This window comes from Apodemus sylvaticus, chromosome 11, assembly GCF_947179515.1.
Source record: "Apodemus sylvaticus chromosome 11, mApoSyl1.1, whole genome shotgun sequence".
Classification (NCBI taxonomy): domain Eukaryota; kingdom Metazoa; phylum Chordata; class Mammalia; order Rodentia; family Muridae; genus Apodemus; species Apodemus sylvaticus.
In genome coordinates this window covers 76,937,987-76,963,431 of record NC_067482.1, presented here as the reverse complement: position 1 = coordinate 76,963,431, position 25,445 = coordinate 76,937,987, and the positions used below count along the sequence as shown (strand labels likewise).

The 25,445-nt window shown below is 40.6% G+C and overlaps 1 protein-coding gene and 2 pseudogenes across 1 annotated transcript in view; 2 read left to right on the top strand and 1 right to left on the bottom strand.

Moving 5' to 3' along the window:
* Positions 1–25,445, bottom strand: part of Poln (DNA polymerase nu) — a 164,040-nt gene that overhangs the window by 78,370 nt on the left and 60,225 nt on the right. Inside the window, exons 12-16 of the mRNA XM_052199313.1 lie at positions 22,382–22,465; positions 21,834–21,929; positions 20,488–20,544; positions 18,588–18,641; positions 17,349–17,414 (exon numbers count right to left, since the gene is read on the bottom strand). Of these exons, the coding sequence (XP_052055273.1) occupies positions 17,349–17,414; positions 18,588–18,641; positions 20,488–20,544; positions 21,834–21,929; positions 22,382–22,465 (357 nt within the window). The remainder of the gene's footprint in view (positions 1–17,348; positions 17,415–18,587; positions 18,642–20,487; positions 20,545–21,833; positions 21,930–22,381; positions 22,466–25,445) is intronic.
* On the top strand, positions 4,382–5,486 carry LOC127696220 (calponin-2-like; annotated as a pseudogene).
* LOC127696512 (60S ribosomal protein L27-like) lies at positions 10,595–11,002 on the top strand (annotated as a pseudogene).

Sequence of the window (25,445 nt, the reverse complement as noted above, 5' to 3'; positions counted from 1 at the left end):
TTATCACAGAATATCTTGGTTTCTCGATCAATGGTGATTGAGAGCTTTGCTGGGTATAGCAGTCTGGGCTGATATTTGTGTTCTCTTGGGGTCTGTATGAGATCTGCCCAGGATCTTCTAGCTTTCATCGTCTCTGGTGAGAAGTCTGGTGTGATTCTGATAGGTCTGTCTTTATCAGTTACTTACCCTTTTCCCCTTACTGCTTTTAATATTCTTTCTTTGTTTAGGGAATTTGTTGTTTTGATTATTATGTGCCAGGAGGACTTTCTGTTCTGGTCCAGTCTGTTTGGAGTTCTGAAAGCTTCTTGTATGTTCATGGGCATCTCTTTCTTTAGGGTAGGAAAGTTTTCTTCTATTATTTTGTTGAAGATATTTACTGGCCCTTTAAGTTGTAAATCTTCTCTCTCTTCTATACCCATGGCTTTCTCATTGTGTCCTCGAGTTCCTGGATGTTTTGGGCTACAAGTTTTATGCATTTCCCATAAAACAGGACACTAACTTGGGAAAAAATATCTAGGAAAGGATAAACTGGATTTCAGTGCCACCAGGTGACATTTAAATTTTTAGACTGAATGAGTGACATGCTTATCTATGGCAGGCGTCATTCCTTGTATATAGAAAAAAAGGGACCAATAAACTGGGATGGAGACACAAAACAAAGCTTGGTAAGGCAGGTCTTCTATGTGGAGCTCAGAATCACTGATTGGGAAAGAAGACTACTCTGGAGGATATGTGCAGGGATTCAGGGGCAGAAAAGGAAATGGGAGCAGTGGCTGGTTGCAAAGGCACCATAGGTCCTATCAGTTGATTCAATAATGACCTAGTCAGGTACTAAAAAGCTGTACAAACATGCCAGTAGGTCACTTAAGACAGTCATAGAATTAACGAACACTAGAGAAGAAAAAGTACTCATAAAGAAATGAAAGTAAGAATCCAATTAATAATACATGGGATGTTAATATTTCTAATTATTCAGCTGTAACCTTAAAAAAAAAAAAAAAAAACAGAAGAAAACCAAGAACTCAGGGCACTAAAGAAAAACACAATGTGAAAGGTCAGAATTTTTGAATTTTGTAACATTGATAAATTCTGATTCTGTGCCAGCATCACGAGTAGTACTGCAGTGAAATAAGGACATTGACAAAAACTGGCCCCAATAATGTAGAAATACTAGACAGGACATCTAAGCCATGTGTGATAAGGGGTATTGAATGGAATAATGTGGATCCTGGCAAGCACAGAGAGAGCAAAGGTCCCCTGTTCCTCCCTTGAGAAGGCTTCTGTAGAGAAAATAGTGGTTCTGAATAGGACTTAAAGAGGGACTAAAAGATCTAAGCCCCAAGGCCTGATTTGGGAGAAAAGAAGAGCTTAGAAGAAAACTAAAGACCTCGTGGCTCATGTTTCAGGTAGGGAAGAGACCTAGCCATGTTTTTAACAATTCTGGAATCCTAGTGATGATCCCATGCCAGAGCAACAAGAACAAGTAATGCATTCCATAAACAGAGACTGAGGCTGAAAAGGCTTCTATTCACATGGAATTTATGACCTAACAAGATAAATAACAAGTATTAAGGCTTCTAGAAATGCAGTGCCATATGCACCATGACCAGGGAAAACCTAAGGACAAAAGACTGATTCTGACAGAAGGATCTTGACAAGCCATTTCAATGCAGAACATAAGACAGGATTTTAGACAAATAAAAATGTACTAGATGGGAGCTTTTACCCCCATTTGGGATATATACAACTGAAAGAAAATTCATTCCCATAATGCAAATGTCAGGTAATTAAAAAATCATCACTTTTTGAGTCCACCACCCAGATAAATATACAGCAGAGAGCTGATCCTTGCATATATATGAAGAAATTACCACCACCTGCAGAGAGTCATTCAAAGGACTAGAGAACAAAGTACAGGTCACAAAGGGCCAAGAGTGGTACCTGGTATTTGTGAAGGTATTTGTGAAAAGTTCAGAATTCATAGACACTTAGAAGAATATTTTAAAAGTCTTTCCTCAAGGGTGAAGAATAAGCAATTATAGTTGGAACACTTCTTTTGACCTTCCAGACAACCCATGAAAACAGAATCAGAAAAAGAAACTATTTACAAATACCTCATCCTGGGTGGAGGAGGATAACTATAAAGATCTATTACCCATCCATGTCTTTTGAGTTTCTTAGGGTTTCTTTTGATGTGGCAAAACTCCATGACCATATGCCATATTTATGTCCATGATCCTTGCTGTTACCAGAATCCATGAGGAAGTCCATGATCTATGCTCCTGATGACTGTAAAGGTCAAGGAAACTACTTTTTCAGTGGCATGGATGACTACAAACTCAGTTAAGAAAGAGGGACATACATTTTTTAAAAAAACAATGGAAATAGGGACATAGAAGGCTTCAGTGACAACCCCCCCCCCAATAAAAGTAACAGCCTAGACAGGAAACCATTAGAGATCTCTTAAAATTGTGATAAGGATGGTGAAGTGTAGCTTACCACATTTGAGGGCTTCTCACAGGGTTGGGAAAGACTCAGTTTTCTTTAAGGGGCTGAATATCGGAAGTAAGTCTGTGCTCCATTGAATATATAGGCAACACAAATAGGACTTGTGGGGTTTTGGGGTGGGGTGAAGTGGGAATTTCTGGTTTCTTTGGAAACTTAGTTGTGTCATGTGATGTTTTTCTAGAAACTATGAGAGGATGTTTTCACTGAGAGGATGTTTTGCTGAAAACAGACATGTGGTGTTTTTCTGGAAACTGCCTGGGAAAAGGGCATGTGATGTTTTGGTAGAGCAGATGCTTGAAAGAACATGTGTTTGGAAAGGGTATAAATATAACCCAACAGACAGTGGACACTGCCATGTGGCACTGGTTCACCTTGCCACTCTTTTTGGTCATTGTTTGTTGTGACTTCATAGAGAAAAATGCCACTCAAGAACTCCTGGTATGCCAATCTGCAGAGCCTTGCAGTTTCTTCTAGATCAAACTGCAATTGCTAAATGGTGAGGGTATTTGAGTGGATCGAGCTGCTGCTGCTGCTGATCCATGTGAATTGAACTGCTGACATCGCAGATTGGATTCTCCCCAAAGAACTATTTCCATACAGGCCCACATCCATCTTTGCCCTATTAACCTTTCCTTTCCACTGCCTCTGGTGGGTGGTGGACTAGAGGGAGGTTAGGTCAGTTAAGTACACTTATTAAAGTAGGTTTTGAAAAATATAAGCCTATGGGGGGAGGTCACAAGGGTTGGGGAATAATCCTGGGAGGACTGAGAAGTGAGTGTGATCAGGGTCCATGATGTGAAATTCCCAAATAGTTAATTAAAAATATTATAAAGGGGCTGGAGAGATGGCTCAGAGGCTAAGAGTACTGACTGCTCTTTCAAAGGTCCTGAGTTTAAATCCTAGCAACTACATGGTGGCTCACAACCATCAGTGATACGATATGATGCCCTCCTTCTGGTATGTCTGAAGACAGCTACAGTGTATTTACATATAATAATAAATAAATCTTTGGGCTGGAGCAAGAAGAAAAAATATAGTATGAAGAAAAAAAACCTTCCATGACCAAAAGCAACTTGGGGAGGAAAGGATTTATTTCACCTCCATTTCCACATCACAGCCCATCATCAAGGAAGTCAGGGAAGGAACATGGAGCAGAGGCCATGCACTAGTACTTATTTATCATATCATATTTCATACCATATACTGGCTTGCTCTTCATGGCTTGCTTAGCCAGCTTTCTCATATATCCCAGAACCATCTGCCAGGGATGGCACCACCCACAGTGAACTGGCCTCTCCCAAATCAATCACAGTGAACTGAGCCCTCCCATATCAACCATTAATTAAGAAAATGCCCTACAGATTTGTCTATAGCCTAATCTTATGGAGGCATTTCCTCAGTTGAGAGTTCCTTTTCCCAGATGGTTTATGTGTCAAGTTGACATAAAACTGCCAGTACATCTATCATCCTCTGAAACTGTGAGTCAAAATAAATCTTTTCTTTTTTAAGTTGTTTATATCATCATTTGGTTACAGTGATATAAAACAAACATGCTATCCAAACTGAAATAAATTCAAGGTAAAGGCAAAAGATGAGCCTTAGTGAGCTATGGGAGAAAGTCAACAGGCCTAATGTAAAAGAAAGAAAGTGGATCTTTAAAGAGAAGATCCATTTCACTCAGCTGTTAAAAAAAAAAAGAAATTATGAAGTTCACAGGAAATGGATGAAAATGAAAATATATTAAATAAGGTAATCCAGGCCCAGACAAATGTCCCAGAAGCTTTCTCATCCACAGATCCTAGCATTAAAATTCTAGATTTATGTGTTTAATTTGGAGTGTCTGTAGATGTCAGGAAGCTCGTAAGGGTCCATGATGGGGGAAGAGCCTTCAGATGGAGAGCAGGTAGGAGAACATACATGATATGAAAGCAGATGAGGGAAGTATTGGGGTTTAAGTGGGGGTAACAGTGGGGAAATGGAGTGGAGCTAAAGACATTTGAAAAGCCTATAGTGGGTCCCTCTCGTCCTCCTGTCCGCAGTTCAACAAGGGCCTGTCCTACAGGCTCTTGGCTGAGGTCAAGAACCAGCTCCTGTCCAAATATGACCCCCAGAAGGAAGCCAAACTCCGAAGCTGGATAGAGGGACTCATGGGCCTCTCCACTGGCCCTGACATCCAGAAGGTTCTGAAAGATGGGGTTATCCCATACACACTTATGAACAAACTGCAACCAGGCTCTGTCTCCAAAATCAACTGCTCTATGCAGAAGTGGCACCAGCTAGAAAACCTCTCCAACTTCATCAAGGTTCATACTGGTCAGACTCAGCATGAACCCTGTGGACCTGTTTGAAGTCAATGAAATGTTCCAGAGAGAGAGAGAATATGACACAGGTTCAAGTGTTTCTGCTTGTGCTGGCAGGAAAGGCCAAGACCAAGGGGCTGCAGAGTGATGTGGACATCGAGGTCAAATATTTGGAGAAACAAGAGAGGAACTTTGACAACGCCACCAGGAAGGCTGGCCAGTGCGTCATCGGGCTGCTGATGGACACCAAGAAATGTATCAGCCAGTCTGGCATGACAACCTATGGTATCAGGAGGCATCTCTACGACACCTGCCTCCCTTGGACCACCACACCATCAGTATGCCAGCCAGGTGGGCATGAGGGCTCCAGGGACCTGGAGGCATGTCTACAACACCAAGCTAGATACTGACAAGTGAGACAACTCTTCCATGTCCCTGCAGATGGGTACATGCAAGGTGCCAACCAGGTTTTCAGACTGGGGCCGCAGATACATGATCCCAAGTATTGCCCATAGGGCTCTGCAGCTGATGGGGCTTCTGCTGGGGGTGACAGCCAAGACAAGGTCCCTGAGTACCTGGCTTACTGACAGGAGGAAGCCAGCTACTGAGCACCTAGGGGTGCCAGCTCCCTGCATTGCATCAGCATCACTGTGTGGGTTTGGGGGTTTTGTGTTTTGAAACTAGTTATCTCTTTATATTTCCTTCTGGCTCGGAACTCAATGTAATCCTCCTGCCTCAGCTTCCCAAGGGCTGGAATGACAGATCTGTGCTATCTATGCTCCCTCCTCACCCACCATGCCTCGCTTCCTTCCCAGGATTGACCTACCAGGCCGTGAACATGGGTGTCCTTGGTGGGATAGTGAGGCTGTGCATTTCCCAGTGAGTTGTGGGAGAGGCTGGCCCCATAGTGCTTCCGGTTTCTTCATTTCTTTCACATCAGTTTGTGGTTTGTGAACCCATGGAAACTGCAGGCCATTTCAATAAAAGAAAACAAGGGGGGTTTTGCCACAAAAGTTTTGGGGTACACTGGGCTTTAAAATACTGCAGGCATTCTGAGGTACTAAATTTGCTTTCCAAAGACTCTCAGACCCTCCAGTATCCAGTGGGGAAACTGAGGCAAGGCAGATGTGACTCCAGCACATGCAGTCCTCCCTCGCTCCTCTGGTTTTTGAAGGTCTCAGTTCTTCCTGAGTCCCTGCACAGGTCTGATTAGCTATGTGAGCATCTGGACCTCGAAAAGTTCTGCACATGATCCACAGGGGGGCCCTGCACTGCCAGATAAAAACACGAATCAGAAGGGAAAGGAAGGGAAGGGGAAGGGGAAGCCTTATGGCAACCCACCACTTTGTAAACTAATTTAAAAAAAATATTTTTTAAAAAGGAGTTTTAGTGGCTACAGAGCTGGCTCACAGTTGACAGTATCAGTTGTTCTTCCTGAGGACAGGGGTTTGATTTCTAGACCCACACACAGCTTAACACTGTAACTCCAGTCTCAGGGGATTTGACACCCTCTTCTGGCTCCCACAGGCATGTGGCACATAGACATACAGGCAGACAAAACAGTCATGTATATAAAAATAACTTTTTTTTCCAGAAGAGGAGTTGCACTGTGGCCAGACATAAATAATCCCTCTGGTAAACAGCTTTGAAACTGGATCTCTAGACTTTCATAGTAGAAATGTATTATATCAATACTTCATGTCCTAAGTGATTTTAGGGTTCTATTTTTAGAAGAGAATGTCACAGGAAAGCATGTAACCCATTTCTATATAAACCAGGCCTCCTCCTATAAATCAATGTAGTCAGGCAAGCCAACTACCTGGCTAAGGAACCACCCACCAGGAAGCAGGTACTCATCTTAAGCCATACTAAAGAGAAAGGAGGAATAAGTACCCTTAAAGAGCTAATGTACCTCTCCATGTCAATTCTTACTCCTTAGCACATTCTGAATCTGCCAGGAGACTCTGTTGAGTCTTAACTCAGAAAGATGTAACTTGCCCTTTTCTTCTCTTCTGTCTCTTTTGGATGCTGGCCAGAGCCTAAGTATGTGTTTTCTCTAGTATTTTGGGGCTTTCTGACATTTTCTCTCATTCTCTCTCTCTGCTCTATGGCTGCTTGTCTGCCAGATGACCTCCATATACGCTTAATTCAAATGGAATGGATTGTTTCTTAACCATTTTTGGTTTTGAGACAGGCTTCTCTGTGTAGTCCTGGCTCTCCTGGAACTTCCTCTGTAGAACTGGCTGGCCTTGAACTCAGAAATCAGGCTGCCTCTGCCTCTGCCTCTCTCTCTGCCTCTGCCTCTCTGCCTTTCTGCCTGCCTCTCTGCCTCTCTGCCTCTACCTCTGCTAGGATTAAAGGCTTGAGCCACCATGCCCAGCTCTGCATGGCTTCTTTCCCTTCTCTATTCTCTCCTGGGCAGCTGTTGAAATTTACAACATCTCTGCCCTATTTTCTTTTTCTTTTAAATAGTAATAATATTTTCCTCAAGCTTAAAAAGGGGAGTATAATAGGGGGAGAGGTGTTGTGAGAGTGGAACTTGGAGAAGAGGAAGGATTGGGGGCTGTGATCGGGATATGAAGTGAATGAACGCATGAATAAATAAATAAATAAATAACTTTGAATGGCAGTATGTTGTTCCCAGAAGCCATGAATTATTAAATGAAAACTCCAGTGTCAGTTATGGAATACCCCCCTCATGAGTTGTTGGTCAAGGAAATTCTAAAATCCCCCACCCCTCAAAAAAATACAAGCTATTGTTTGTTGCAATATGCACTTGGTTGTTCATCAGAAAGGTAAAATCAAAATCCTATTGCTGAAGATATCACATACTTTGATTGCAGGACATAAAGAAATACAGTTAGAGCTGACCTGAAAACTTCCTTTCTGCTAGCTAGTATTCATAATGCCAGAGGTAGACCCTGCATGTTAAAAGGAAAGATGTGTTCACTGGTATGAACGTGTAGTAACCTTTGCTTTCAGGTTGGATTTGAGGCCTACTCCACTGTCTCCTTCCCCAGCCTTGAGTGGACTAATCAGACCTTAATTGTTTGCCTCAGTCTGTCTTCCACAGACCTGGGTGGAGTCTTCCGACCCAGGTGGAAGTCTCTTGTTTTGCCACATCTGCAGTTTCATGCAGAAGCAGACTGCCACTAAGCTGCCAAGCTTGTTTTGCAACAGAATCCAACTGAAACAAAGCAACAGGATCCAGCCAAAACAGGGGATGGACCTTTGGTTTTTCCCCCTATATATTCAGAGTTAAACATTAAACATTAAGCCTTGATCAGAAAGAACTTTGTCTTGGCTCATTATTTCTCTCACCTGCACATCCTATCTCATCCCCAGCTCTCCTTCCAGATGTACCCAGTTCTCCATGGTTGCTGGACGGCTACACTCCACAGAAGTAAATCATGCCTAGTACTAAAAATCTGGTCAAGAGCCCCTGGGTTTTAGATAGGTGCTAGGTCACAGAAGAACCTACTACAGTTTTACTAAATGGATGTGTTATTAAACCATCTTCTAAATATTTGTTTAGTTTATATCCATAGATTAACTCTGCTGACAAACTTGATCAGAGAAACTTCTCCTTTACAGTGAGCAGCAGGAGTGCCAAGACTCAGAACTGGTCAAAATGCTGAGAACAGGTGACTACTGAGTGCTCACCTTAAATGTGACATCTTTTCAGGGTCATGGACTGTCATAGAAGAAGGTGGAGAGAGAATGTAAAAGATGGAAGATAAGTAGGAGGACTGTGAAACACTGCCTTCTGAATATGACATAGTTACTACACTCATGAACCCATCAGCTACTGTTATCGGCACAAGACCTACACAATATCTGAACTTATCAGATGGCATGACGAGGAAACCCCTAGCTCCATCGAGGGGCCGAAGGGATAATGTTTATTCACACTGTATGAAGATATGTCTGTCTTTCCTTGCCCACCTAAGGCACCTTTTGGTTGATTAAAATTAAAAAAGCCTATGGCCAATAGCATAAGGCAGAATAGTAAGGTGGGACATCCAGGCAGAGACAGGAACTCTGGGAATAAGTCAGGCACTGGAAGATTCACCACTGAGACTCAGTGGAAGTTGGATGTATAAAACAGAAGAGAAGTAACCATCCATGTGGCAGAACCTAAGATTAGTATAAATGGAATAATCGAGTTATGAGTTAGTTGGGAATAAACCTAGCTTAAGGCCAAAACCTATTAAAAATAAAAATAAGTCTCCATGTCATTATTAAGAACTGGGGCAGGCATAGAAAGGCCTATAACAATGCTATGGCAGTAAACACCTGCTGAGGGATGGGGAATCATTCTTCAGGGATGTAGCCACAGCTATGTTGCCCATGGTCCAGTTGCTAACCCTGTACTCATATATGTTACAACCATAATTAAAATCAGTGGGTTAGGGGAAAGAGGAAGAGAAAGAAAGATATGAAAGTATAGAAGCAGGATGGGGCTATGTTGGGAGGAAACAGAATTCCAGAGGGAATCTGAGGGGGGATATGAAAGGGAATAGGAAGGAAGAATGATAAAAATATATCATATATGCTATGAATTGTCTAACAATAAATAAACAAGAGACACCTCATGGATAGGTAAATGTGAAGGGTTGACTGTGAGGCCTCCCAGATGGTAAAGCTATTGCAGAAGTTGTGCAAATCATGGAGTAGAGCTTTGCTGGTAGGTCAATAGGGAGCAATATGCTCTCCCCATCCCTCTCTCCCTCCTTCTCTCTCCCCCCTCTCTCCCTCTTTCCTTCCTTTCCTCATTCCCTCCATCTCAGGATCAACTATAGAACTGATGTCCACTGCTGGTAAGAATGTCAAGTGGCAGTACTACCCCTTAAGAAGTGAAGCACAACCATGTGGCTCAGGCCTTTAATAGAGCAGTGCTCAGGAGGCAAAGGCAAGAGGACTGCTATGTGTTAGAGTCCAGCCCTCAGAGCAGCTAAGATATAGTGATTACTGTCTCTCAAAAAAAGAAGAGATGGGGCTGGAGAGATGGCTCAGCAGTTAAGTACACCGACTGTTCTTCCGAAGGTCCTGAGTTCAAATCCCAGCAACCACATGATGGCTCACAACCATCTGTAATGAGATCTGATGCCCTCTTCTGTGTGTCTAAAAACAGCTACAGTGTACTTAGTTATAATAATAAATAAATTTTTAAAAAAAAGAAGAGAGGAAAATGAAAAAAGGAAAGCAGCACATAATACATACCTAGTGTATGACCCAATTATTATTGTATCATTACATATGTATTTTACATATATGTATGAAGAACATGCACAAATGTACATATTTATATCCCAAACAGGAAACAATCCCAAAAAGATTGATAAAAGAATTTGTAAACTGTGGTATACAGATTGAATGGAATATTGCTCAGCAATAAAAAAATAACAAAGTATCAAAGCACAAATCAATATGCATGAATCTGAATATAATAATTCTGCCTAAGAGGTAAGAAAAAAATTAAACACTATGTGACTCCACCAACTTCCTGGAAATGTAAGCGATCTATAGTGACAAAACTGGGACACACATACAAGTTGAAGGGAGGCATTATTAAGGGTAACAAAGATATTCCAGGTCATAGCTATGGCCACTATATTGATTGTCGGGACAGTTTCATGGTTGAATGTATAGATCACAATTCATCAAACTATTTATAACATATGAAGCTTCTGGTATATTAAATTTGCCTTGATTGTGCTGTTAAAAATGGAAAAAAAAAACCCAGCTTCTTTCCTTCTGCTGGGTGCCGGCTGTTTGCTGTTGAAATGGGCAAGTTCATGAAACCCAGGAAGATGATGCTGGTCCTGGCTGGATGCTACTCTGGATGCAAAGCCATCATCATGAAGAACATTGACAATGGCACCTCAGACTGTCCTTATAGCCATGCCCTGGTGGCTAGAAATGACCACTTTCCCTGAAAAGTGACAGCTGCCATGGGCAAGAAGAAAATCGCCAAGCGATCCAAGATCAAGTCCTTTGTGAAAGTTTATAACTACAGCCACCTCATGCCCACAGGGACTCTGGATATCCCCTTAGACAAAACTGTTGTCAACAAGGATGTGTTCAGAGACCCAGCTTTGAAATGCAAGCTCAGGCAGGAGGCCAAAGTCAAGTTTGAAGAGTGATACAAGATAGGGAAGAACAAATGGGTTTTCCAGAAGCTTCACTTTTAGGTATATTTTTGTTTTCATCATTAAAAAATTTTAAAGATGAAAAAATGAAAAAAACACAAAGTTTTTGCTCCTAGTAAGATATGGTGAGATATGGTGAATACATTCCACTGAATACATCTATGAAAACTAGACAGTATGCTGATAAATTAGAGCAGGACACAGACTAGAGAAGCAGAACCCAACCAGAACCCGAAACATACCAGATGGGCAGCAAGTTTATCATTTGTCCCCCTCAAGCATGGAGTATGCTTGGTACTCTACATATGATTAGTGACGGAGAATATACAGTAGCTTCAGATTATTAAAGCCTCAGGTTTCTGGTTAGAAGACCAAGAAAAGAGATTGCCAAAGACCCAGAAACAGTGAGAAAAACCACAGAAAGGCTCATCCAATCCTGCTCAGGTAATTCCTAGATTGACCACTGGGTGGCTGTCATGTGAAACTATCTAAATGGTTCACCAAAGACTGAAAGCAGGATCCAGAGGCACCACAGATATCAGAATTTGAAACCTAAGCCTACCCAGGCCACTAGAACTAAAGCACAAGCATCCCCATTTTAGGGGATTTTCAAAGTATGACTCAAACTTTCAAAACATCCAGTAAATAACCTCAAATTCCCTGGCACAAAGAAGTAGGAAAATCTCAAGTCACATGGGAAAAAACAACCCAAAGATGTAGCACCAGGAGGATACAAATATTTGTATTCCCCTTCCTCTTCCCTCATTCTCTCCCTCTTCTTTCCCCTCTCCCTTCTCCATGGCCTCACTACATAGACCTGGCTGTCCTGGTACTCACTCTGTAGACCAGATTGGCTTCAAACTCATAGACATATGCCTGCCACTGCCTCCCTGTGCTGGGATCAAAGATGTGCACCACCAGGCCTGGCAATATTTTCTAACAGCACTTTTAAGCAGCTACTGTAAAAAAAATTGTGCCAGAGTGATTATGTTATATACAATGATGAAATTTCAGCATAATCAATTAAAAATTAATGTTTTTAAATTTTTTGAATAAACCATAACCTATTATTACTTCATTGAAATGTCAAAATATGGAAAAATATGCAGGGGAACCAAAAGACAAAACACTTCACATTTTCTGTCATTAGAAGCAGAGTAACACAGAAACAGGTAGAAATGGACTTTCTCTTGGGAGGGGTATTGTCCCGCGCTATCTTCTCGCCAGCAAGAACGCACGCGGACACCAGGATCCTTCTGCAGAAAAGCTTTATTGCAATCTTGAAGAGGAAGACCAGGAGCCCAAAATGGGTGCTGCTTATATACCCCTTGGCGTGGCGTGTACACACCTGATTGGCTGTTCACTCATCACCCCATATCTACGTCACAGGATGGGCAGAGACTAGGCGTGGTTTTTGCTCTTGCACATGCGTACCTGACTTGTTTACCAAGAACGCCGAGCTGGCACAGCTGAAGCCGGCGCCATCTTGTAATGGCAAATACTGTCGCGGCTTTCCACGGGGTATATGTGAAAAAAACAATTTTCTGAAAATATTGCAGTTAAAACTGTTTTTACAAAATATTAATCAGTGACTGCAGCATTAGCTCAGCAGTTAAGAACAGTTGTTGACTGATCTGCAAAGATCAACAAAATAACTGACAACAAATGCTGGAGAGGACATGGAGGGGAAGGGAACCTTTTCTCACTTTGGTATTGAAAATTGGTCCAGCCTCTGGAAATCAATGTGGAGACCCTCTAGAAGCTAAAATTAATCTGTCATATGACTCAGCTATACTAACTCTAGGCATATGTCCAAAGGACTCAACATCCTCCTCCACACCAGGAAAGGGAAATGGGGCCATGATAGGGGGCAGTAGAAAGGGAGAGCAATAGGGTGCAAGTGATTTTAAGGGGAAATATGGAAAACAGGACAATACTTAAGGAAGGAGATAAATATAAAAGGAAGAGGAGGGTAAAACAACAGTAAGAATGTTTGATGTTTCTATTATTGTCTACCTAAAACTACATATAATACATATATAAGTCTGGGTATGCTTATACATATATAGTTTAAATGAAAATTTCCCACTAGACTGACAATGCTTCCCTAGAGAGCCATATACAATCTAACTAAAACTCCCCCACTATCCATGAGAAGCATAGACTAAATACTGTTGCTCTTAATTGATTCCTAGAGATGGGAGGTAAGTTCCTATTGCTGAAGACACCATGTACAGTAAGCATGTATCCCAGAGAGGACCTGAGATGGATCTTGGAGGAGAATCTATTACTGCCACGTTATTAAACCAGCACAATTCCTATCTGTATGCTAAATATGTTTCCTTATACCCATAGATAAGTATAGTCCTCACTGCTCATCAAAGAAACTTCTCTTTGCAACTGAGACTATTACAGAAAACCATAAATGGTCAAAATGCAAAGGATAAGAGATCATGTGCTGCCCAGTTCCAACTGATACATCTATTACACAATTCCTGCACCTAAGTTCACAGATCAGGAAACAGAAGCGTAAGAGGAACAGGAAGTTTGTTGTGACATCATGTCCCCCAGAAAAGTCTTATCAACATGGATGCCTAAATAGAACCTGAAGGATGACAATATCAACAGACATGCTAACAGGGGAATTTGCATAGGCCCCCTCTGCTGGACAAAGAAGGACAAGTAACTAAGGAATGCTGAGAGGAGGAGAAATAGACTTCCCCAGGGAAGAGTACACCAACTGGCTGTACAATACCAAGTAATATTATACAGACTGAGTAGGTTGCATTTACAGATTTAGAAAAAGTATGTAACAATAATGAAAGAAAAGAGGCCATAAATTTGAGAGGGAGCAAGAGCAGCTACATGGAGGGATACATGGCAAAGAGAAGAGGGAAGTGGGAGAAATGATAATCATATTATAATTTCAAAAAATAAAAAAATCATAATGCCCACAGCTTTAATCCTAACATTGGAGGCACCACAAAAAGATTGTAAAAGGTAGACATCTTCATGATCAGCTCCTAGAGCAGATGTGAGAACCTGAGAGACAACTGACCTGAGAATTTATAGTACCAGAGAAGAGTCCCTGAGCCTAAGAGAACATCCACATAATGCCAACCTGCTGACCTAACTCAGGTGATTATGCAAGAAGGAGAAAGAAGTTGACAACATTTGCAGTTAACTAAATCCCAAGTGTCTGGGTACACCTGTGAGAGTTTTTATTTTCTCTTAATTAAATCATATGAAGTAGAAAAGCCTCAAATTCAGAAATCCATGTAGTGGAATTTTAGTTTCTTTAAAAAAGACAGAAATATTGCATGAATATGTTTTTGTTTTAATCACAGGTGTGGGGCTGCTTCGGACTGTCCACAGCAGCTGACTATGACTGGCCTACTGCTCTAGCAGAGGGATGATTTTGCCAGCTGCAGATAGTTTTTGCAATGGTGTAATGTTTGGAATTCTGGGGACTTTTCAGAGGGCATATAAATGCTAGAGCCTCAAAAGGCAGTATGGGTTGTTTGCTATTGGACGCAGTTTGTTAATTAGTTGTGTTCAAAGAAGAAAGAAGAAATTAGGTATTCTGACATCAAAGATCAAACTTGTTCCAAGGAACTTAACATCCCTAATCAGCAGGAAATAGATTAACGATAAACACTGCCCTCTTTTCTTTCTATCCTTTCTTCTATCTAGTGTTAAAAGGTTGAAAGAGTGGGAGAAAATGGATGGAGAGGGGTGGAGAAAAGAGCCCACAAAGTAGCTAAAGACAAGCCACAGATCTGCCTACCTCTGCCTCCTGAGTGCTGAAATTAGGGTGTGAACCATCACCACCAAGCTGGAAAGACCCATTTTTAATCTAGATCTTTTAAGGTCAATAGCTTTAATCTGGGATTAAAGGCATGCACCACCACTGCCTGGCTTTATAAAGGTCATTTAAGACCATCAGAAAACACAGATATTTACAATTCATAACCGTAGCAAAAGTTATGAAGTAGCAAACACTTTTATGGTTAAGGGTCACCACAACACAAGGAACTGTATTAAGGGGTCACAGAATTAGGAAGATTGAGAACCACTGCTCTAGAGAACATTAACTAATACACCTGGTAAAATCCTAACTAGGGACTTATGGGAAGAACAAACAGAGAAAGATGATTTATATTTTCTTATTCATTAAAGAAATGTTCAACATCATTAATCATTAGGGAAATGCAAATGAAAACCCTGAGATTTCACCTCACACCAGTCAGAATGGCTAAGATTAAAAACTCAGGAGACAGCAGGTGTTGTTGAGGGTGTGGAGAAAGAGGGACACTCCTCCACTGCTGATTGGATTTCAAGCTGGTGCAACCACTCTGGAAATCAGTCTAGCGGTTCAGAAAACTAGGCACGTCACTTCCGGAGGATCCTGCTATACCACTCCTGGGCATATACCCAGAGGATTCCCTGGCATGCAATAAGGGTGCATACTCCACTATGTTCTTAGCAGCCTTATTTATAATAGCCAGAAGCTGGAAAGAACCCAGATGTCCCTCAATGGAGGAATGAATACAGAAAATGTGGTATATATACACAATGGAATACTCCTCAGCAATTAAAAACAATGAATTCATGAAGTTCTTAGGCAAATGGTTGGAACTGGAAAATATCATCCTAAGTGAGCTAACCCAATTACAAAAGAATACACATGGAATGCAGTCACTGATACGTGGATATTAGCCCAGAAGCTCTGAATACTCAAGACAATTAACATATCAAATGATTCCCAAGAAGAAAGAAGGAGAGGGGCCTGTTTCTGGATAGGCTTGATGCAATGTAGTGGATTACCAGGACAGAGAAATGGGAGGAGGGTGATTGGGGAATGGGCGGAGGGAGGAGGGCTTATGGGACATATGGGGAGGGGGGAACTGGGAAAGGGGAAATCATTTGGAATGTAAACAAAGAATATAGAAAATAATTTAAAAAATTCACATTATTTTATGTCAACAATTTCTGACTATATACATTATGTAGTTTATATTTTAATTATTCACATATGTAATTTATGTAATTATGTAAATCTAAGAGGATTAATGTATACTACAAGAGATGTTAAAAATAAAAACTGAGGCTAGGTGGTGGTGGTGGTGCACATGCCTTTAATCCCTGCACTTGGGAAGCAGAAGCAGGTAGATCTCTGAGTTTGAAATTAGCCTAGTTTACAGAGTGAATCCCATGACAGCTAGGGCTGTACAAAGAAACCCTGACTCAAAATAACAGAAACATAAAAAAAATTAAAAATGAAGAAAAGAATAATATTTTATGAATATACCTGTTTAGTGGAATGTATGAAAAGACAGGTTACTCTCCAACTTAAATAAAAGTGGTGGTTGTTATTTTGCATTTTTTTTCTGTACTTGAATAACTTCTCTATGAGAAATTAACAATCTGTGTGTATATTCATGTTTGTATAGGTGTGTGCATGAGAAGACAAGAAACCAACCTTGGCATTCCTCAGGAGTCACCTACTTTGTTTTTTGAAATGGGGTCTCTTATTAGCCCCAAACTCACTAAATAGGCTAAGTCAGCTGCCCATCAAGCCCAAGGAATCTTTCCATCCTCATTTCTCCAACACTAGAATTAAAAGCATATGCTACTAAACCCAGCATTTTTATCAGGGTGTTAGGTGATTGAACTCAGATCCTCATGCTTGTGTTGCAAGTATATTATCTAGATCAACAAGTCTCCTTTACACCAAAAATATAAGACCATCTAGAAAGATATCTGGCTGGGAGTGGTACACAACCTGTAACCCTAGCACTCAGGTGGCTATATCTAGGCTACAAAGCAAGACCTTATCTTTAAAAATTACCCCCAAAAAAGTGTTACTATAAGTGCAAGGGCATTTATAACTTTCCATTAAAAATGATCATTAGAGTCAGGTGGTCGGTGGCGCACACCTTTAGAACTAGCAATTGGGAGGCAGAGGCAGGCAGATTTCTTTGTAAGTTTGATGCCAATCTGGTTTACACAGCAAGTTGGAGGCCAGGCAGGGCTACACAGAGAAACCCTATTTAAAAAAAAATAAACAAAAATAAAAACAAACAAACAAAAAAACCAGAACACAAGACCCAAAACCCAACCTTTAGTCATTATGAAATGGAGATGGTTTTCTCAGATAGCACTTTTGTTGGAGTTACCTTCCTAAGACAAATCCCTCTGCCCTCCTCACTAAAGTGTCTGAGTTTCTGGGTAGAAAACAGCTAGTTATGAGCACATAGTTGATACCTCAATACCAGAGAATTAAAGACATAGAGTAAAACACAATTAGTGCCATAAGGTTCTCTTCTGGGAACAGAATGTGCAGATGCAAACATACACTAGGCATGGAAATGGGCAAGTAACTTACAGGATGCTTGGCTGAAAGTCTCCCTGTTACAGTTCCAGTCTGATTCCATGTAGAAGAGATGGAGCCCTTGATCAATTAAGAGAATCAATTTAAACCTATGCAATATGGTTGAAAAAGAACACACAGACCCTTTACCTACAACCCTCCCTGTTCCTCTTGAAAGTTACAAAACAGGCTTGGAATCAGGGACAGCTGAGGGATGTTCCCCTCTAACCCAAATAGAAGTGCTATAGGATAAGTAGATCCATATCGGTTATTAATTCTATATGTAGTTTAAGGGGGCTGTAAAGACAGCATAAACTCAAGTGAGATTATGACACAGCTAACTGTAGTTTTCTCATGTGCAAATTAATGTCTACCTGTGATGGATATAATTGGTTGCCAGCTTGACTATATCTGCAATTAACTAAAACTGATTGGCTGGGTGCACCTGTGAGGGATTGTTTTTATTAACTAATTTGAAGTGGAAAAACCTCCTTTTAATCCCAGTCTTTTGTGGTGGGAAGATATGCCTTTAATCCAGATCTTTGGAGGAGGGAAGATCTACTTGGCCACATCTTCTGGTGGCAGTCTATATAAAGGACACAAAAGGAGGAAACTTACATTCACTAGCCTGTTTACACTCACTAGCAAGTCCATTACTTTATTGGCATTAGAACCTACTTCTTTAGATTCTAACATATATTTTAGACCAACTGAGACACCCAGCCTTATGGACTGAAAACTACTAGATTCTTGAACTTTTTGTTGTTAGTCATTGTTGAACTAGCTGGATCACAGTCCATAAGTCACCCTCATACAATCCATGTGCATGTGTGTGTGTGTGTATGTGTGTCTATGTGTGTAGATATGTGTATGTATGTATGTATGTATGTATGTATGTATGTATGTATGTATATTCATCCTATCAGTTCTGTTCCTCTAGAGAACTCTAAGATATGGAACTCACATGGCTCCATCTACCAGTAGATGTAAAAGCAAGCCAGCTGCTGAACTGCCTCATATGAAGAATCTGATGGCATAAAAACCAACCTGCACAGAGCTGGACAGACAGCTCAACTATTAAAAGCTAGGCTCACAACCAAAACCAACCTGCACTATGTGGAGATTTAATAATACAACCACAGTCCATAGTTCCAAGAAAAAGTTCCTCCTTTACTGTAAAAGTGGTATGTGTATCTAAATTCAAAATAAATCTTATTACTAATCCCAATTTCTTTTTTGTTAAGCCTTAGTTACCTTTTTCATATAAGCTAGTAATCCATCTATAAAAGTTGACTTGATCTTGTGAACCTACATCATAAAGACAAGAATAATTATATTCTTAAACTTGTTTAAGCATTCAAAGAGACCAACTCCATAGCAGCAGTTCACATAGGGATGGGCATGTGGTGTAGAATTCACCTTCAACAACCTCAAGTAGTGCCCAGATTGAATAACCCAGATTGACAAAGAAAGATGCCAGTTTGTCATTCTTCAGTATTTCTAGGCTTTAGAGATACTACAAAATTGCACTGAAACTTTAATTTTTAAAAAAAAAAAAATCTTATTTTTAATGATGGTTCTTAAATGCTTTAATCTTCCTTGTAGCCCACCACACACCAGAGGTAGTGGAAAAGAAAGGATATTGGGGAAGTGGACCTGTTTAGAAAGGTTCTTTGGAGCAATTCCTGTCTGTGCTGTCTGGAAATTAGCAGCTCAGTTCACAGGTTAGCAGTAGCAGCTAGATCCACTCACAAACACTTCACAGATATACCAGCACACAAGCTGGGTAGAGTAAGAACAGCAAATACGAATCAGCAGTGGTGGCACAGCAGGAGAGACCAGAAGGAACACCAGGAGCCTCTCTCCTCTCTCAATGAAGTGAAATTCAACAAAGAGACAAGACCAACAAGCGTTGCACAGATAGTTCTGTAAGCAAGTCTAGCTCAGACTCTGTCACTGTCCATCGAGTCCTATTTATATCCCTCCATGTGTCCTCTGTGGGTTTTGCCTCAGCATGAGTCTGACTTGGCAAAAACTCCATGTGTGTTTGTCTCAGCTGACATCACTCTGCCAATCATCCCAAGTCCTCAGAAGTGGCAAAAAAGCCTAGGCACACCACCAGAAGTTTTTTGCATTTCTCTCTATGGAACCCCAACAAATAGAACTCAACTACACAATGTATGGCAGACCAATACCTATGTGTTGTTACTGAAGGATCCTTCATCATGTGTCCTTTTGCATGTTTGCTTTAACAGAGCATCCTTTCACCTGTGACTGCTTCAGCTAAATGTTCCTTCACCAGTCTGCCTTAGACTTTTTACCTGTCTCCACTTCAGGAAAACACTCCCTCACATGTTTTCTCCAACAAAACACCATCCAGCACTACTGACTTTCCAGAGAACCCTTAAGTTTCCACTTCACTGATTCTCAATATTATTCTCAATGTCCCCAGCAGTGGGGCTTTCTAGTTCTTTCCCCAGCCTTACATCACTCTGGGAAGATCACTAGGTTGGTACCAATGCATTCTGTAGGCTCAGTAAACAAAAGCACTGTTGTTTGGTTTGTAAATGTGGCTAATGGATAACAGAGAACATGAAATAAAGGACAGTTATATGAACAGAGAAAATTTGATTAACTAAGAGAGGAAAGGGGACATGCCAGTAAGCCCCCAGTAAATATCACTTAGAGCCTGGGAACTAGAAGAATGACAAGACTGTCATGAGAAATGGTAGATATCTTATTCTCACTTGAAGAGACTGGGTACAGGCCATCAGTCTCCTTCCCAGAATGACTCATTGGGCTCCCAATGTTGGGCAGAGTAGACTTGTACTTGAGTAAGATGAAGAAGTGAGGCTGATGAGGGCACAGTAAATAATAAATGCAATTAATGGATTATAGAAAATATGAAATAAAGTACAAATATGTGTCAGGAGACACAAGACATGATAAAGTTGGTTGAGAACATTTATCTCCTTAGAACTCTGCTAAAGCATGTCAACAAATATGGTGTTGTGAATAGACAGGCTAAATAGTTCTCCTTCATCACAAACCATTTACACACACACACACACACACAAAAACAAACAAAGAAGGGAGGAGGGAGGGAGGGACAGAGGAGGAGGGGGAGAGGGAGCAAGGGAGAGAATCAACTTACCTGTCTATATTCCAAAATTAGCTTGGGTAATGGGTGAAGGTATTGTAGAGAATTTAACTAAAAATGAAAATATGTATTACCAATATAATTTCTTCATTTCAATATTCTAAATGTTTACTTTCAATTGGAGGGTGTGCTTGCAATAAATGTAATTTAACATATTTTCCAAAATGAAGATTCTTTTTTTTATTTTTTATTTTTGGTTTTGGTTTTGGTTTTTTCGAGACAGGGTTTCTCTGTCCTGGCTGTCCTGGAACTCACTTTGTAAACCAGACTGGCCTTGAACTCAAGAAATCTGCCTGCCTCTGCTTCCCAAGTGCTGGGATTAAAGGCATGTACGACCACACCGCCCGGCTCAAAATGAAGATTCTAAACAAAGTATCTTAATCCCACATCAAGTTTCTTAATTCCAATCCCTTATAAAATCATTCTGACATCTACCCAGGAGCTAAAATTACTTCATATAAGCTGAGAAATAAGAGTCTTTTTCAGACCTTAAACTACCAAAATCTAAATCTCACATAAAGGAATAAATCAAGTGTCCCCAAATATAAAATCCAGGCTACAGCAGCACCTAACATTTGAATGAGTGAAACTTCAGGGAGCTGGCATAAGCTTTGAAATCCTAAAGCTACAGTATTGAACACACAGTACTACTGATCCTATTCTGTTAATGTGAAGTTCAAAAAGAGGAAAAATCAGCCAGCAGTTGTAGAGCTCAAGGTCTGAAAAAGGAGCGGGACCTATAAGGGAACTGGGATATTTATTCCTTGCCATGAGAGCAGGTACATGGTGGTGTCACAAGAAGTGGCTTATGTGCCTGTGAGTGCCCAACATTACTACAGGTGGTCTGATGGGATAGACTGCAAAGATCAGTCACATCTGAAATCTTTGACCTTCTTCCAGCCTCACTCACAGGGAGTCCTATGTTTTCTCCCTGCAAAATATATAAAAATCTGCTTTTTCCTTCTGTCCTTGCCTCAACATCTTTGTCCTATAGCTTATTTTCTCTCCTGGCCTCAAAGGCAAATACACTCACATGCCCAGACACACAAATATGCACACATAAATACTCACATAGGCACATGCACACACACACACACACACACACACACACACACACACACACACTTAAAAACACAAAATTGCACCAAATTGTCACTTTCCAGAAGTATAGCCAGCCAGCCATTCCTGGAGGGCAGCTACCTGCTCATCTCCTGCTGCACAACCAGAAGCATAACTCTGAGTGAGAGCAACTTGTCTAAAGGGTCTGCTGCCAGCACAGAAGGCAGGTTGTGCCTGGTGGAGATACATGGATATGTCAGAAAGACAAGGAAGACTCTTACCATGGCTTCTGATGTGGACAGCTGGTTCTGCAGCCCAGTTCTGGGAAGATGCTTCCTCTGACTCAACAGGTGAAGCTTCAACTTGCCAAAGAGGATCTTTAACAAAAGCAATACATGTGTGTAAAAAAGATCCAAATTCGAAAAAAAAAAATGAACATAACCATCACAGCTATAGCAACTACTCTGAAGATACACACCTGGATAGTACAACATGCTTAGCTCCTCATTTATAAAGACTTTGACTTAATATATCTTATAATGTTCATCACTTGTGAGAACATGAATACCTTGTATCATTTGCAGAGAGTATTATAAATTCAGAATAAACCATTTTTTAAATTCTTGAGTAAAACAGTTTTTGAAAGGACAAAATTTAACATTACCAAGCAGGTATAGTGGTCCCTGGCTGTAATCTCAGCACTTTGGGAAGTGAGACAGGAGAACTGTCCTGAGTTAGAGTGAGCATACAGCCCTGTACTACTAGGGAGTTCTAAGCAAGTCTGGGCTACAGAATGAGACAATGTCTCAAAAAAAAAATTGATCCTTACCTCACGAAGTTGATTATTACTCGTTATAAGAAACTGTTCTCCTGCAACAAAATGGGCTTCTTGCTCCAATTCCTTGAGGCGAGCCTGAAAAATCAAAACATCATTCATAGACTTTATAATTTAAAATCATTTAATCTTCTCATCAAGCAACTCTCAAAGAAAGCCTTTAATGGGATAAATAGTCATCTATAACTTACCAAAATGAACATTTAAAAGCATACATATTGACTTGTGGTGGAATTTTCAGGCCCATAAATTATTTTTCCCTAAACCTAGCTAAAACTTAAAGAAGCAAAAATAAAAGTACACCAAGATGAGAGCACCACTATTAGAACTGGGAAATTAATCCATCAGTATGAGAACTAATACAGAAAAAGAAAAGGTATGGGTTACAGGCTTATACCCACAATAGATCAAGATGTCAGTAAGAGGAAATATAAAAGACTTAGATGAAGGGCTGGCTGTGGGGTAAAAGGCACAAGCCTGATAACCTGAGTTGCATCCCTGGGGCTCACATGGTAGAAGAAAAACTGAATCCCCGAAGACCTACAGACACACACACACACACACACACACACACACACTAAAAAACATTTTAGAGACTTGATGATTGTTTTCAAAGAGAAACTAATAGTCAATGATAGAAAACAATGAATTCATGAAGTTCTTAGGCAAACGGTTGGAACTGGAAAATATCATCCTAAGTGAGGTAACCCAATCACAAAAGAACACACATGGAATGCAGTCTCTGATAAGTGGATATTAGCCCAGAAGCTCTGAATATCCAAGACACAATTCACATATCAAATCATTCCCAAGAAGAAGGAAGGAGAGGTCCCTGGTCCTGGAAAGGCTTGATCCAGCATTGTAGGGGAGTACCAGGACAGAGAAGTGGGAGGGGGTTGATTAGAGAATGGGCAGAGGGATGAGGGCTTATGAGACTTATGGGGAGTGGGGAACCAGGAAAGGGGATCATTTGGAATGTAAACAAAGAATATAGGAAAGAAAAAAGGATAAACAGACAAAAAAAAGAAAGAAAACAATTTGCTTCATCAGTAATAAGGAAAACAGACCAAACTCACACATGGTTTATGATAGTTGCAACCTGTAGACAACCAGCTGCCTCTTGCCTGGGATAGACATCACACATGGCAGAACATAGTAGCACTGAACAAAATACAGTGATAGCATCAAGGCTAAGATACAGACAATTGAGAGGCTGTGTACAAACTACTGATTTACTCACAGTTCAACAATAAGCCAAACTATATTGTTTAGAAATACTAAACACTACACTGAAATACTACACTGAAATAGAGAACAAGTGAAGAATAACAAGAATGAAATGCCTTCTAAGGCAGGGGGCAGCTACTTTGGGTAACACAATACACTTCTGTCATGAAAAGCACATAAGGCTCTAGATATCCCCCATGCTTTTTACCTGAGTGATGAATACCAGAGTTATCTTTTGGGTTATTTATATGGAATTAAAAAATATTTTTTATATATCTTTATGTACCTTTCCATATTTTCATTCTTTAAGAAATCTACTAATTCCTTGAATGAACTATAGGGAGCAAATGTCCTTACAAGAAAAATAATCTAACTTAATCTAGGCCTTGATGGCCCACTGAAGAACTGCCCCCCCCCCAGCACACACTAGGTCAATGCTTGTCCTCCCTACATGCATGTCACTCACTATTATATTGCCATAAGAGCATGACCAAAGCAACACTTATAAAAGGAAGAACTTAATTTGATTTTTCAAGACAGGATTTTTCTGTACAGCCCTGACTGTCCTGGAACTCACTCTGTAAACCAGGCTGGCCTCAAACTCAGAACTTCGCCTGCCTCTGCCTCCAGAGTTCGGGGACTAGAGGCTGTGCCACCATCACATGACTGAGAATTCTACTCTTGATCCACAGGCCAGAGAGGGGGAGAGGGAGAAAGAGAGAGCAGGGGGGACAGTGAGGGGGGAATGGAGATGGAGAGAGGCAGACAGACACTGGGCCTGATGTGGGCTTTTGAAACCTCAAAACCTACCCCTAGTGCCACACTTCCTTCAACAAGGTCACACCTCCAGATTCTTCTAATCCTTTAAAAATAGTGCTACTCTCTAGTGACTGAGCATTTGGATACATAAGCCTAGAGGGGCCATTCTGATTCAAACAACGTTTCAGTCCTTGGCCCTCATGCATAGGCTTAGCCATAACATAATGCAAAAATGTATTCAGACCAATTTCAAAAGTCCCCATAGTCTATCATAGTCTCAATACTGCTTAACAATCCAAAATTCAAAGCCTCTGAAATTCATGGCAATTTCTTAATTGTAATCCCCTGTAAAATCAAAATAAAAAGGCAGATCACATACTTCCAACATTCAATGTCACAGAATATACATACCACCCCAAAAGAAAAGAAAAGAAGCATAGGTGAGGAAATACTTGACCAGAACAATACTGAAAACCAGCAGGGTAAATTCCAAACTCTGCATCTCTATGTCTGATACCAAAGTGTACTTTAGAGCTCCAACTCCTTTTAGCTTTTGCTGTGGACTGTCCCAGCCAGGAAGATTTAGATCTGAGGGGGGATCTTTTGGATTTCAGGAAAAGGCACAGGTTCAGTGAAATGACAGACAGAAACAACCACACACAGAGGCAGTTTGAATCTGAATGTATTTAGGAGCACTAAAGCAAGGATTTTTATACACGAAGAGGTGGTAATACCATTTCAAAAGATGTAACCAGTGATGTAGGCACAATTATCATAACCATTTGGTACAAGGAAATGCAAAATCAATCAGGTACAATGTTTCTCATGTAACAGATTCAGAGGATCAATTTACAGATGCCATCAAACTTCCTGATTAGAATACAGAGTCACTTATAGTTTACAGTAAACCTTCAAAGAGTTTGAAGTTTCTTATACCCCCTGGGTCTTAACAAGTTTTCGTGAGAAATTCTTATCTAACATTTAACTTCTTGACTTAATCAATGCTTTCTGTACCAGAGTGTCAGAGCCACCCTCATTTACATACGCATAGCCATATAAGCCTGCATGTTGT